At 41.8% G+C, this 12,773-nt stretch overlaps 2 protein-coding genes across 4 annotated transcripts; both read left to right on the top strand.

The window, feature by feature from the left end:
- Positions 1–1,009: 1,009 nt before the first annotated feature.
- Positions 1,010–6,037, top strand: LOC139216317 (growth hormone secretagogue receptor type 1-like). The gene is made up of 7 exons (XM_070847410.1): positions 1,010–1,136; positions 2,291–2,466; positions 3,948–4,476; positions 4,510–4,785; positions 5,022–5,103; positions 5,590–5,701; positions 6,029–6,037. Exons 1-7 carry the CDS (start codon positions 1,010–1,012, stop codon positions 6,035–6,037), a joined length of 1,311 nt encoding a protein of 436 aa, XP_070703511.1.
- A 2,962-nt stretch (positions 6,038–8,999) lies between these two features.
- LOC139216189 (uncharacterized) lies at positions 9,000–12,398 on the top strand. 3 transcript variants are annotated; one of them, XM_070847255.1, is made up of 6 exons: positions 9,000–9,081; positions 9,236–9,410; positions 9,723–9,917; positions 10,861–10,995; positions 11,369–11,524; positions 12,026–12,398. In XM_070847255.1, exons 1-6 carry the CDS (start codon positions 9,023–9,025, stop codon positions 12,266–12,268), a joined length of 963 nt encoding a protein of 320 aa, XP_070703356.1. In that variant the 5' UTR covers positions 9,000–9,022; the 3' UTR covers positions 12,269–12,398. The 3 variants fall into 3 exon arrangements, with proteins under 3 accessions (XP_070703356.1, XP_070703358.1, XP_070703357.1); XM_070847257.1 differs by lacking the exon at positions 9,723–9,917; XM_070847256.1 differs by lacking the exon at positions 10,861–10,995.
- The last annotated feature ends 375 nt before the right edge of the window (positions 12,399–12,773 follow it).

The raw sequence follows: 12,773 nt of genomic DNA, 5'->3' as shown, positions 1-12,773 counted from the left end.
ACAAACAGGACATAAAAACAAAAACAAATATGCATGGGATGCTTAGCAATAATCTAGTGTACATGTGACCAAGTCACCTGAGAACTGGTAGCAGTGTCCCCACAGACACGTTGATGATTTCATTTGAATCAAGGACAAGGACCTAAAAGGTAAAATATTCAAGATTTTATGATATGGAAAATAGTTAGTATGACAAAAAAGCAATAAAAAGACATTTTAAAGGCACTTTAATAAATTAATAAGTAATAAATTGGCTTGGAGGAGATCCTCTTTTCCTATAAAGAGGAAGTGTATTTTGTATAGGGAGGCGCAGGCAGTAAAAGATGAGACAGAGATGAAGAGAGAGAGAGAGAGCGATAAGAGAGGAGAGTGGGTGAGGGGAGAGATAGATCGTGTGAGTCGTGGCCAAAACTCAAGTGTGTAATCGCAGCAGACACATACATTGGACCCTGAAGCTCCTCTGAATCAGTGAGTATATTATATTCTTTTTGTATGTTTGTTTTTTTGTGTGTGACTGAGTGTAATTTTTTCATCTACACATTTAGGTACTGATAGGTTTGTGTGTGGATGCAAAAATCACAAGTTGACTTTCTAAGTGGTTCACTTTCATTGGCATTGATGGTTTCATTGAAAAAAAAAAAATTAACATATGGACTTAAACTGTGGCGATATTGAAGATGTGTGCCCCCATGTGCGTACAGCTGTTTTCTCAGTGTTGAAGGTTGTCTTAAAGTACACATCCCCTATGCATGTGTAACTGTATGTGGGCTGTGTTTATTCACATACATAGAGTATACAGTATATGTATTTTTATGTGTGATTTCTTTTAAATGTACTCATATGTTCTGACTACACAACACTTTTCCACCCTGATCATCCCCTTCAGTGTTAGCTATGATTGAGCGTCATAGGAAATCCATCGGTGTGCGTCACCTCTCCGCCTTGTAACCAGGGGGACACACACCTCTCCCCCACCACTTTCTCTGCTTTGACCCCACCCTGCGTCATCATGGATCTTACGGAGTTGGGCAGTGGCTGTGAAGAAGAAGACTGTGGCCTCGCATCGGGCTTCCCAGAGGACTGCTCGAACCAAGAGTGCCAGTGGAAGGAACCTGTGTTTGGATTGATTGAGTTAGGTGGGTAAAAAGCAATTATTGCACATTTTGTTAATAGAAGTTAAAAGCTGTACCGGGCAAGATCTGAGGGAGCAACAAAACAAGCAAAAAAAAAAATCACAAAGGGGGTTACAACTGATAAAGTTTCCCCTCCCCTTTAACTTTGGCCTTAATCTTGTTTGACTGAAGGAAATTGTGGTGTCTGGATAATTCCTTCTTTCTTTTGATTTAAAGGAATACTTAAAACATTTTGGGAAATACCCTTATTTGCATTCTTGCTGAGAGTTAGATGAGAAGAGCAATACAACTCATGTCCGCATGTGTGAGCTACAGAAAGCAGACAGCTTAGCTTAGTGTTAAAGGCCTTGAGAGAGAGAGAGAGAGAGAGAGCGCAATACATGGTAAATGGTCTGTATTTGTGTAGCGCCCTTATAGTCATTTCAACTACTCAAAGCACTTTTACATCACATCCTCATTCACACATTATTCATTCAGGAGGAATCTAAGTTGGAGGAAACTATTCTTTCACACACATTCTCACACTGAAGCTGCTTCAGGAGCAAGTTGGCGTTCAGTGTCTTGCCCAAGGACACTTCGACATGCTGACTCAAAGCAGCCGGGGATCGAACCAGCGATTGATGGACGACCCACTCTACCATCTGAGCCACAGCCGCCCCAATGTGTGGACATTGCATTGTGTGGAATGAGCCTTAACTCTTAGGCTACTGGGACGCCCAGATATGACAATATCTGAATCAAAATGTGACAACAGATGTTGTCGGGCTACTGTCAATCAACGCTTATCAACCTCACTTACAGTCATGATGAAGCAGATTTCCTGATTTTTCGAGTTACAAATGAATAAGCATGTTGCACAAAATCCAGAGTAAAACAACATATTTTCTACCTTTTGACATGTTTCCAGTCTTTGTGCTAAGCTAAGCTAAGCTAAGCGGCTGCTGGCAGTACCTCCACATTTACCTACATGAGTGTGGTATCAATCTTCTCATCTAACTCTCAGCAAGAAAGCTAATAAGCTTACATCCACAGATGTCAAACTAACAAGTGCATAGTGTAGTAAAATGTAACATTTGTTCATTTATGGCTGACAATCTATACAGTTCTTCAGACAATGCAAAGTGATGCTGATGAAACATCAATATTTCATATTCTAGTGTGTGTGACTGTCATTTACATTTCACTGATGCTCTTCGGCCTTCTGGGAAACACTCTAACAATTCTGGTGGTTTGGCTCCGGCCACACATGAGAAGCTCTACCTACCTCTACCTGAGCAGCATGGCTGTTAGTGATCTGTTGATACTCCTACTGCTGCCTCTGGATCTGTATAAGGTACACACACACACACTCACACACACGCAGAATGAGCTGACCAAGGTGCAGTCACAGGAAAAACTGCAGACCACTGATATGAATGATGGAGAGGGCATGATGCATCTGCTCCTTTCTGAGAATTGTGTTCCAATAGTGGTTTAAACAAGCCCCTGTTACTTCCCCCCTGGGGGTAATCCCTGCTGCCAAATGAAGTTTTCTTCTATTATGTTTAAGGGTTCATAACAGGTCATATCCAGAGTGCCCTTAGATCATTCTTCTAACATATCCTCTGTGCAATCACGATGGATAATCAAATGACATGTGTCAGTAAATACGTAATATTTCCTGGTTCCTTTTTGGGTTGTTGAAAACATCAAAGACGTCTGGGACGTTTAAGAGGTTTAGAACCAAGCTACTCCCCAGATTCTGCCCCCGCAATCTGTAAGTGGCAAGTGGTGATTAGAGTTGCAGCGATGTGAGATTTTAATGGTAAGATCTCATAAAATATGACAGTGTGACAGCTGGTTGAGCTGAATCAAGAAGTGTTTTTGCAGGGGTAGCTTAACCCTGAAGAAGAGAGAGACTGAATTATTAACATGATGAAAAATAGCATGGAATAGCATGGAACTGTAACATGTTATGTAAAGCATGGTAGTTTACGATAGCACCATAGCATGTTGAATTAACTAAAAAATGAAAAATAACATCAGCTGTGAGCTTTTCAAATAATATCCTATGACTATTAACAATTTCAGTTCACTTGCAAAGCAAGATAAATGGCATTGTTAAAGTGAATAAAGCAACACTGGTTTGATTGATATTCCCTTGAGTGCACAAAATAAAAATATAGGAAAATGAAAATAAACTCAAACATCTGTTTTTGCAGTCAGTCTCTCTTCTCTTTGACAATTTCCTCACTGAATGTGTGTGGTGAAATTAGACCAGGAGATGAGGAGAAAAGGGGATAAATATCATGCATGCACAGGTGAGATTCTAATTCAACACTGTACATGAGCAAACGTATGTGGTATGATAACCGTCAATGAAAATGGTATACTGCTGCAACCCCGGTGGTGACACTGGTGCCATATTACAAGTGCACAGGATAGCCAGTGTCATTGGAGTTTATCCTACAAAGACACTGAATATCTGTCGCTAATTTCTTGGACAAAGTGGTAGACTGAATATGATTAATACTGTATCCCTTGAGCCACACTGCAATTATAGCTGAAGCTCAAGTGTGTTTTGCCCATCCAGTTCTGGTCTTAATACAAGTTCACTGTCATTCAGTTTCAATTGGCAGTTGTCAAGATGTCGTCATTCTGCCTCTTTGGTTGACACACAATTGCAGTTGATTTCCAGCTAAATTTTGTCTTGTTGTAAAACTTCACTTTTCTTGTGTTTTTTTTTTTGGTTTGAAAATGTGCTCCTTAAACAAGATCTGCTGCGTTGCCATTAAATGAAATGTCAGGGTTAAATAATTGTTGTGTCTCTCTCAGCTCTGGAGGCCCATACCCTGGCCTTTAGGAGACCTCGCCTGTAAGGTGACAATGTTCCTGTCAGAGTGCTGCACCTTCTGCACCATCCTCCACATCACCTTCCTCTCCCTGGAGCGATACCTGGCGGTCTGCTGGCCAATCACAGCCAAGACCCTGGTGACACGGCGCAGAACCAGGGCTCTCATTGGCTGCCTCTGGCTGGCTGCGGTCGTCAGCGCTGCACCGGTGTTAGTCATGGTTGGAGTGGAAGAAGTTGGGAGAGAGGAGTTAGGGACTGGCGGATGGAGGGAGGACGGAGGTTGGACACGCAGGGAAGGAGAACAGGGAGGATTTATGACGGGTGGAAGGGAAAACGGAAGTGGACACATGGCCTTGATGGATGAAGGATTAGAGGGAATAAAGTGGAGAGAGAAAGCAGAAATGGGATGGGGTGAAAGAGTGAGAGAGTTCAAATGGCTGGGAGAGAAAGGAGAGAGAAAACCAGGAGTAGGAGAAAGAGATGAGAGGAAACAAGCAGATGAGGGAGGAGGTCAAGAAGAGGGGAAGATGGAAGACGAGAGAGAGCAGCAAAACAAAATGAAGGAAGATGAGGGAGGAGGATGGGAAGAGGAGGATTTAGGAGGTCACACAGAAGAGAGTGACGAGACAGAGTGCCGCTGCACCGACTACGCCATCTCCTCCGGTCTCTTGGCGGCCATGATGATTCTCTCCAACCTGTACTTCCTGGTACCCCTCTGCATCCTGGGACTGGTCTACAGCCTTATTGGACGGACACTGTGGCTCCGCCCACAAAGCAGCCGCAGGGACCAGAGTCACCGGCACACTATCAAAATGCTGGGTGAGAACGCCACACACCCTCAGACATTTTTATTTTTACAGTAACTTCGAGGGCTTCTGCTGACACACTTCTAGCAAACTAGAATAGTATTTTGAGACCACTTAATTACAAGGGTAGCATTATTTGAGGAAGAGACATCTTTCACCATCTTTGCTTCAGATATTAATGACTCTATTGTCCTTCTCCTGTGTTTTTCTCTCCACCCTGCTCCTCCTCTGTCTCTTTCCCTCCTCCAGGAGTGATTGTCTTGGCGTTTGTTCTATGCTGGCTGCCGTTCCATGTGGGTCGGACTATTTTCTCCTTTTCCATGGACACCGGTATTTACGGACAGGAAGCATACACTGACACGAATGCACCTTTAGAGATGAACACGCTCTCTGATGGCATAGGCAGAGATAGCAACATACACGCCGTTAGTGAACCCATCAGCTACTCAGACTCAGACCGGGACATGCACTTCAAGACACCCTTTAGGAATGGAAAGATGACACACACAGACAGAGACACCGCTACATATAATGATACGCACAAAACCACACGTATTTTCACACAACTATCACACTTGCACAGCAGTTTCCATACTGACACAAGCACCAACACAGATGCACACACAGCCATTAGCATGCTAAGCAGGACACCCATTATCAACTCACAAAATAACACACACCCCACACTCACAAACACACAACATACACAAACACAAACAACACATGCTGTGACGCCCACCAGCCTATACACTGATAACACACACAACAGCACAGCGTTCAACAATACATACACACACCCTGACCCACACTTGGTTTTTTTATACTATCTCTCTCAGTATATCAACCTGGTGTCCTCTGTCCTCTTCTACCTCAGTGCTGCTATCAACCCGTTACTGTACAATCTGATGTCTGCCAGATACAGACACGCTGTACACAGCCTCATACACACACACACCCACACACAGTCTCACCGCCTGCGCACGCTCACTGCACGGCCCTCCACGACCACTTTGTGAGGGCACATACTGCACGATACAGAAAGAGATGCACACTGCATACAGTGCATGCAACAAAGGGAAACAATCAATTAAAAAAGGAATTAAAAACATATAAATACTAATAATATAGAAATATAAATAATATGAACAAAAAATCATCTTATCATTAGAGGAATGGTAAGAGTTTGATATGTAGATTAAAAAAAGGACATTTTTATGTTTCTCAATTAACTGATGCTTTTCTGATGTGTTTACCAGCATTACTGATCTAAAAAGTACCAGAGAATATGAATAACTATTAGCTTTTGACTACAGCTACTCAAATTATTACAAGACCCGTGAATGAACTTGAAACAGGTTTTGGATTGTGATGTGGGCTCATAGAATGTGTAGAACATCAGCCTTTTTGACCAGTCAAAAACAGGTGTAACCAATATCAGTAATAATGGCTGGATTCCATTAATTTGTCTTAGTGCTAAGGTACCCAATGTTGTGCAGTCGTCAGACACCAATAAATGGAACATTTATATATATTCACCTTATCAAGTCGCTCTGGCTGTGAAGCAATAGGCACAGTGAATGATGGCTGAATGCCATTTAGCTGCTTCTGTTTCAGGTAGGTTGTGTGTGCTGGCTCACTGTCATGGCTTACTGGGCAGCGATGGGCAGTCATGCATTACATGGCATTGCAAGTAACGTGATTACTTCTTTCAGCAGCACTTCAGTCTCTCTCTGTTCAGTAGACACAGTGTTGGCCAGGCACAGGCTCTGTCTGGACATGTGTGGTAAAGAACTAGCTGGCCTGCTAATCATCATCCTACATTCAGGAACCATGTGTATGTGTATGGACCCCCTGGAGCTAGCTATTGGTGGTCAGTATATACTTCCAAACCTTTCAAACAGTATGACGGCTAATATGATATATTTAGCTAATATGAGAATATTTAGCAGTCTGAAATAAACAATTTAACAGAGTATCCTCCAAAGTTAAGGTCTTTTTAGTGTGAAATACCCTCTTAGTGTTTCCCTGATCAGTGTTTCCTTGCTGAGCCACACATAGAGAGATACATCCTGTCAATAAACCAATACTATGCTACTCCCAGGATCAACCCACTTGATGTGGCTAACTGACGTCAATATGTTTTGGTCTAGACCTTTAAAAGTTATGCCAAGTATTAAAGTTCTCAAATATTGGGACGTTGTGCTCCTCTCAGTCCACAAGAGTGCATTCTAACATAATGTGCAGGTCCTGAGTGGATTAATGGCATTATTTTTAATTATCCTCCCAAAATATTAAGCAATGAGCTACATTAAGGTAACAGCTTATGAAATCAATAAGTTTGAGCACTGATTATAGCGATCAGTGACTCTCTCAGTGTATATCTAACACGTGAATGCTGTACTAGGATTAGAAAACAATATGAAATCCAGCCAAACGTCAGCTAAAGATGACCACTGGTTGTATAAACATGCAGTATTACAGTATTTTAGCTCAGTGAGAATATTGTTTCTTAATGTTTGACAGTAGGGCTAACTAACTTTGAGGACATGTGTATTTTAAATGAGATTCTTTCCTAATATGTATTTATACAAAGACATTTTATGTGTATGCAAGTTTAATTACTGTAACTGTGGCCTGCTAGTTCACATCCACAACACACACACACACACACGCAGACTCACACACGGAATAGGGCTATGATGATTTGATTCATTCAGTTTCATACAGGCGGATATGTTCTGATGTTATATATATTACATTACCCATCCTTAAGTGTCAGATACTGATGTGAATGCCTTTGTTTTATTTGAACAGTTAAGGTTTCATCACCTCTGCGGAGGAGGTTATGTCTTCACCTATATAAGTCCCTGTCGCTGTCAGCAGGAAACACAGAATAGATTTCCTGAAGTCTGGTGGACAGATTGGCCTCAGGCTAAGGGACAATTGATTCGATTGCATCGGCTCAGCCTCTTTCCGCCATGAGAACAGGTCTTTTTTGAAAACTATGTGTGTATGAAATATGAAAACACCTGCTTCCAAATCAGAAATGAATTTCGCTTACTCAGACTGTATAATACCTTTAATGAAATATGACCTTTTGCTTTAGTAATTTTGTGTTTCACATCTTCGCTGGCTGACAATATGACTCATATTATGGTTACTGTATGATTGTTGTTACTGTATATTTTGTAAAAATGCAAGGATCTGCCATATTTGTTTCATGTTATGCTTGTATCTGACACATGAGGGATCAGTATCAATATGTGTTAATTATTACTTCACTGTTCTCTGTTCATTTTTTGGTTTGAATCTTTATTCATTACATGTATACAGAAGGCTTTGGTTGCTATGTAAAATGTTTCCCAACGTATCAAATTGTGTCATTGCCTCATGTCTTCTGGTAAAAGTTGCACTTTTGTGATGGATTGTGACATTACCTGTCTTCCTCCTGACAAAACCTAGAACATGCTAGCCTTGTGTGCATGCTAGGTGTCCAAAATACATAAAAAGAGACAGTTTATTAAACATATGAAACAAATATTAGATATAATGTTTTGACAGCAATCCCTATATTTCAAATATTTCAAAATAACTTCAGCACTTTTCACTGCTTCACAGTCTGAGAGCTACCAACTAAAGCCATTATCTTGCTCTGAGCAGCTCTGCTGGAGGAGGTGGGAGGGTTTAAGTCCTTGTTAAAGGTTAAGGATAATGGTAGTTGAGAGCACACTCACTTTTCAGAGGTTTAAAACCAAGTCAGAAGATCAATGCCACTCTCACTCTCCACCAGCAGCCAGTTAGCAAAGACTGGAAGCAGCAGGAAACCGCTATCTCAACTGTTTTACTGAGAGCTGTGCACTGAGAAATGCCACCTGCCAAGACATAGCCGGACATATTACTGCCTGTAAAACCACAATGTGGCAAGCTGGTGTCCCAGCAACATACCTAGAAACCATATGAACAAAATATAATCTTTACCTTTCTAAACTTAAAAAGCAGATGAATTACATTAGATTTCCTATCCTCTGGAGTGTGCCATTCATTGCATGTATGGGTATCTCTGTATTTGAACAGTTTGTTTGCCGTGGGTGTATCCGCACTGGATGGGTCTAGACTTTGCACCCAGCGGCTGAAGCTTGAACACACATTGACGATTTCCTGCTGAATGGTCAGAGACAGCAACTCTGCTGTGGTTTTTCTTTTTTGCACCAGTTAGTGTGCAACCATTTCCAGTCACTCTGGACGCTGAGATGGGAGTAAACTGCAGTGCCTCTCCAAAGACCGTAGACTGTCTGTACGACACCGCCAGGTATGCAAAGAGGTAGCAGTGAAAATGTAACCCTGATGCAACCCCATGGGGCCTAAGATGATCCAAAATTTGGGCTAAAATTGCTGTCTGTTAAATAAAAAGACTAGGTTTGTGAAGCAGCTGAGTGAATGCCCAGAATGCCATAACTTTCCAGCCATGCAGGCCTGGTTCCTGATGCCTCCCTAGATGCCTCACTGGCCTCTCTGCTGTCTCTGAACTCCTCCTGGGCTTTGGAGCGTCAGTACTCCACCCTGCAGAGCGGCATGACTCGGCAGCAGAGAACTTCCTTCAACCGTGACCTCCACACCCTGTTTGGCGGAAACACCACGGTCAGATCATTCTGGTGTCTAGTCTGCATCCATCTTGTGTCACTATCCCTATTGCTATAACTGTGAAAATGCACTTAGTAGGCAGAAACATGAGTTATACAGGACATATCATGGAATTTAGAATGAATGTAGAAAGAAAGCATTCCTGAAACACCAAAATAGGAAATGTAATGAATACATTTATGACAATGGGCGTGAGTTTTGGAGTGATTAACATTTGCCACATTCAACAGGCCTACAGTCTGAAATGCATTACATTTAAATATTTAAACTTTGTCTTAAAGATTTTGATTATTTTTTGTGTATCTATAGGTGAGTTATGGGGGTGTGGGTGTTGTTGCACTCGCACTCTCAGTCCTGTTTGAGATGCTAGCCCATCACCAGTCCATTGGGTCGGGCTCAAAGAGCCCTGTGGCGCCTGCCCCGCCTCCTGATCCCATTCGCAGAATATTTGGGGCTGACTCGGGGTCGGACATCAGCCACATTGCCAGCGAGTTTTTCAAAAAGGTGGCTGGAATTTCTATGTGGTAATCATAGTAATTGTGTTATAAAGGATTAAGCCCATTCATGCCTCAACTTTAAAAGAGTCATAAAGTTGGTTAACTGACTCAGTAGGGTCAGTAACACACCAACATCTACATGAAGTTTGCTAACATTAGTCTTTAAACTGTTAGATTATTAAGACTGATGCTTCAGTTAATAATCTAATGTCATAAAAAATTGTATATTAGGCATAATATATCCATCACAGGGACCAAACCACTACTTCTTCTTTTTAACTACCATACATTTTTACGCTGGCAATAAAATGTAACAACTGAGATAACGGCGCATATTTTGATAATAATGTTTCACTGAGTCAGTGCCATGGGTCTCTTGTTTGTGATTCATTTAGCAGCAACAAAGGGTAACCAGGTCAAGCAAGGTAACAAGCTACCAAGGCTAATCTGATGGCTAGTGTATCCATGGGGATGCTGCAACTGAATGGTGTGCTGCCAAAATATATTGGACATACTTGCGCTCTGGAATTATTGTTCCACAAGTGGGAGTATTTGCATTATTAAACTATTTTGACAGTAATTGCCTCACATAGCGTTAGCATGCAGAAGGAAAGTCGTACCAAACCAAACATCCTGTACCGAACGGTTCAGGATGAACGCATGAACTGTTACACCTCTAGTCACAAGATACCCATGAGCGCATTGTACTGAGAAAGGTTTTTTTTTTATTATGGTATGTACAAATCCAATTCTTTTTTTGTTCTGTTTCATTTAAAATATCCAGCAGTGTTCTACCTGCAGGGGCAGAACTATTCAGAAATGATGGATGAAGTTGTATTGATCTTGTATTGTACAGAGCCTTAGGTAACACAGTACAATATACTTTAAAATAACACAGTCTGTAGTAAGTAGACACCATAATTCAAACTAAACACCATCTTCCACTGCAGATTCCTGGTGCAGCCAATGAGCAGGACAAGATGGCTGCACTGCTGGAGAGCTACGAGAGAAAGCTGAGAATCGAGCTGCTGGATTTCTACAGGAGGATGGTGTTAATGGAGGAGAGCGCTGTCAGCTCTGGCGGGGTTGGCTTTGCCGTTGATACAAGGCAACTGCAGAATCACAAATAATATTAACAATGGTGCTTGTACATCTGTTATTACTGATTCTTTCTAAACTACTATAACGGCTAGAATTATTGGTGTCGCTACTAACAGTATTTGGCTGGATGTCATTTGCTACACTATAACCCTCCAATAAATCGTAAGTAGCTCTTTTGGCCTTGAGGTAATTAATCAGTTAATCTAGAGTTAAGAAGTGTCATAATACTTGTTTTAACCCTGAGTTTGCTGGTCCTGGTCTGCTACATGGGTGGCTCTAATATACAAAATGAAATAAGCCCAGTGTGACAGTTAGATTGAGGGCTTGCAACGACATTCTTGTACCTTTCGTGTGCAGGTGAAGCAATGGATGAATGGAGCTGCTCTCCACATCCACACCTTTCTCCACTGGAAGCGTCTAACCAACCCATCAGATCGAGACGTGTTAAGTCAGGACTACCTGGATCGTGTTGACCGTCTGCTCAAGATCTACAGAAGTTATCTTCTCAAAACGGTACTGCTCTCCCCTTTTATAACGGCATGTTCAGTTTGTTACAGATAGGGGACAACTATTATTCTATTCTTCTAAATACCTCAAATTGACCATCAGAAGTCAGTAAGCTGCTGTGTACCGGAGCAGTGAGGAAATACAGCTACAAGTAATTTAAATGAACATTATTCAGATGGGGAAACAGCAGCAGAGGAAGCCATTCCAATGTATATAGCTGATACACTTTTTGCCATTGTCCATCGTATGTTGACTCATACTGTAAACAAGGGTATCATGAAACGCATTGATATAAATGGGGTGGACAAAAGATTTGGATCACCGATCAGTATAACGCAATACAGTTTAACAGCACCACAAAGTACATCCTCCAAAGTGATCGTACTTCTGAATCAGTACCCTTTTTTAAACCCTTTTTTTTTAAAGAATATTTGGCAATTATGACTGGATAGTTGCAGACTTTACATGGCGTGAGCATCAGCCCATAATCCCTCCCTCTGCCAACAGGTAAAGGTGTTTCCAGCCGTGAGCCCCGGCACCAGCGGATTACTGGTAGTGGAGCCACTGAGAAACGTGAGCCACGGGGTTCAATATAGAGCCTGCGAACATAAGGCCATCCAGCATACTCTGGTGGAGCGCTTCCTGTCTGACCAGCACCTGCAGAGGGCAGAGGAGTTCTTCCAGAGCTCCCACAAGAATCATGATGCTCTGATAGCACAGCTAGGACACTTTCAGCTGGGCGTGGTTTAAGAACAGCTAAGACGGACTGGCTGCTGGTGATGATTTGACCAAAGATATTTAGAATAAATCATAACCGGCTAACCATAACAAGGCATGGCAGGCCTGTCATACTTTAGATTTCTTTATATGTCAAAGCAGTGTGCATGGGGCCGTAATAAAGTTGGTACTCTACATGTAAAAAGTTTGGATGGTGGCTCATTTCTTTACCTTATCCAGAACCATGAAAACACGTATAGGATGTGGATTAACAAGCGTGTTTTTCTGCTCATAAATAAGCTGCAAAAAACCTGGCACTACTTCCAAGGCCAACGAAAAGTCCTTTCACCATGGTCATATCACCAGTTAGAAATGACAAGCCTGCTCTAGTTTACCTTTCATCTGAATCAAGGATCCAAAACTTACAACAACTTACAACTTAAAAACATTTCCAGTGTTAAATCTGTAACTGATATCACCGCCCATGTGTTTCCTACAAGAGAACAGAAAGCGAGACAGACTAGCAATAGCAAGCATG

Source organism: Pempheris klunzingeri, chromosome 17 (genome assembly GCF_042242105.1).
Source record: "Pempheris klunzingeri isolate RE-2024b chromosome 17, fPemKlu1.hap1, whole genome shotgun sequence".
In the NCBI taxonomy this organism is placed as follows: Eukaryota; Metazoa; Chordata; class Actinopteri; order Acropomatiformes; family Pempheridae; genus Pempheris; species Pempheris klunzingeri.
The sequence above is the reverse complement of the archived record's forward strand: the minus strand, read 5'-3'. Positions and strand labels throughout refer to the sequence as shown.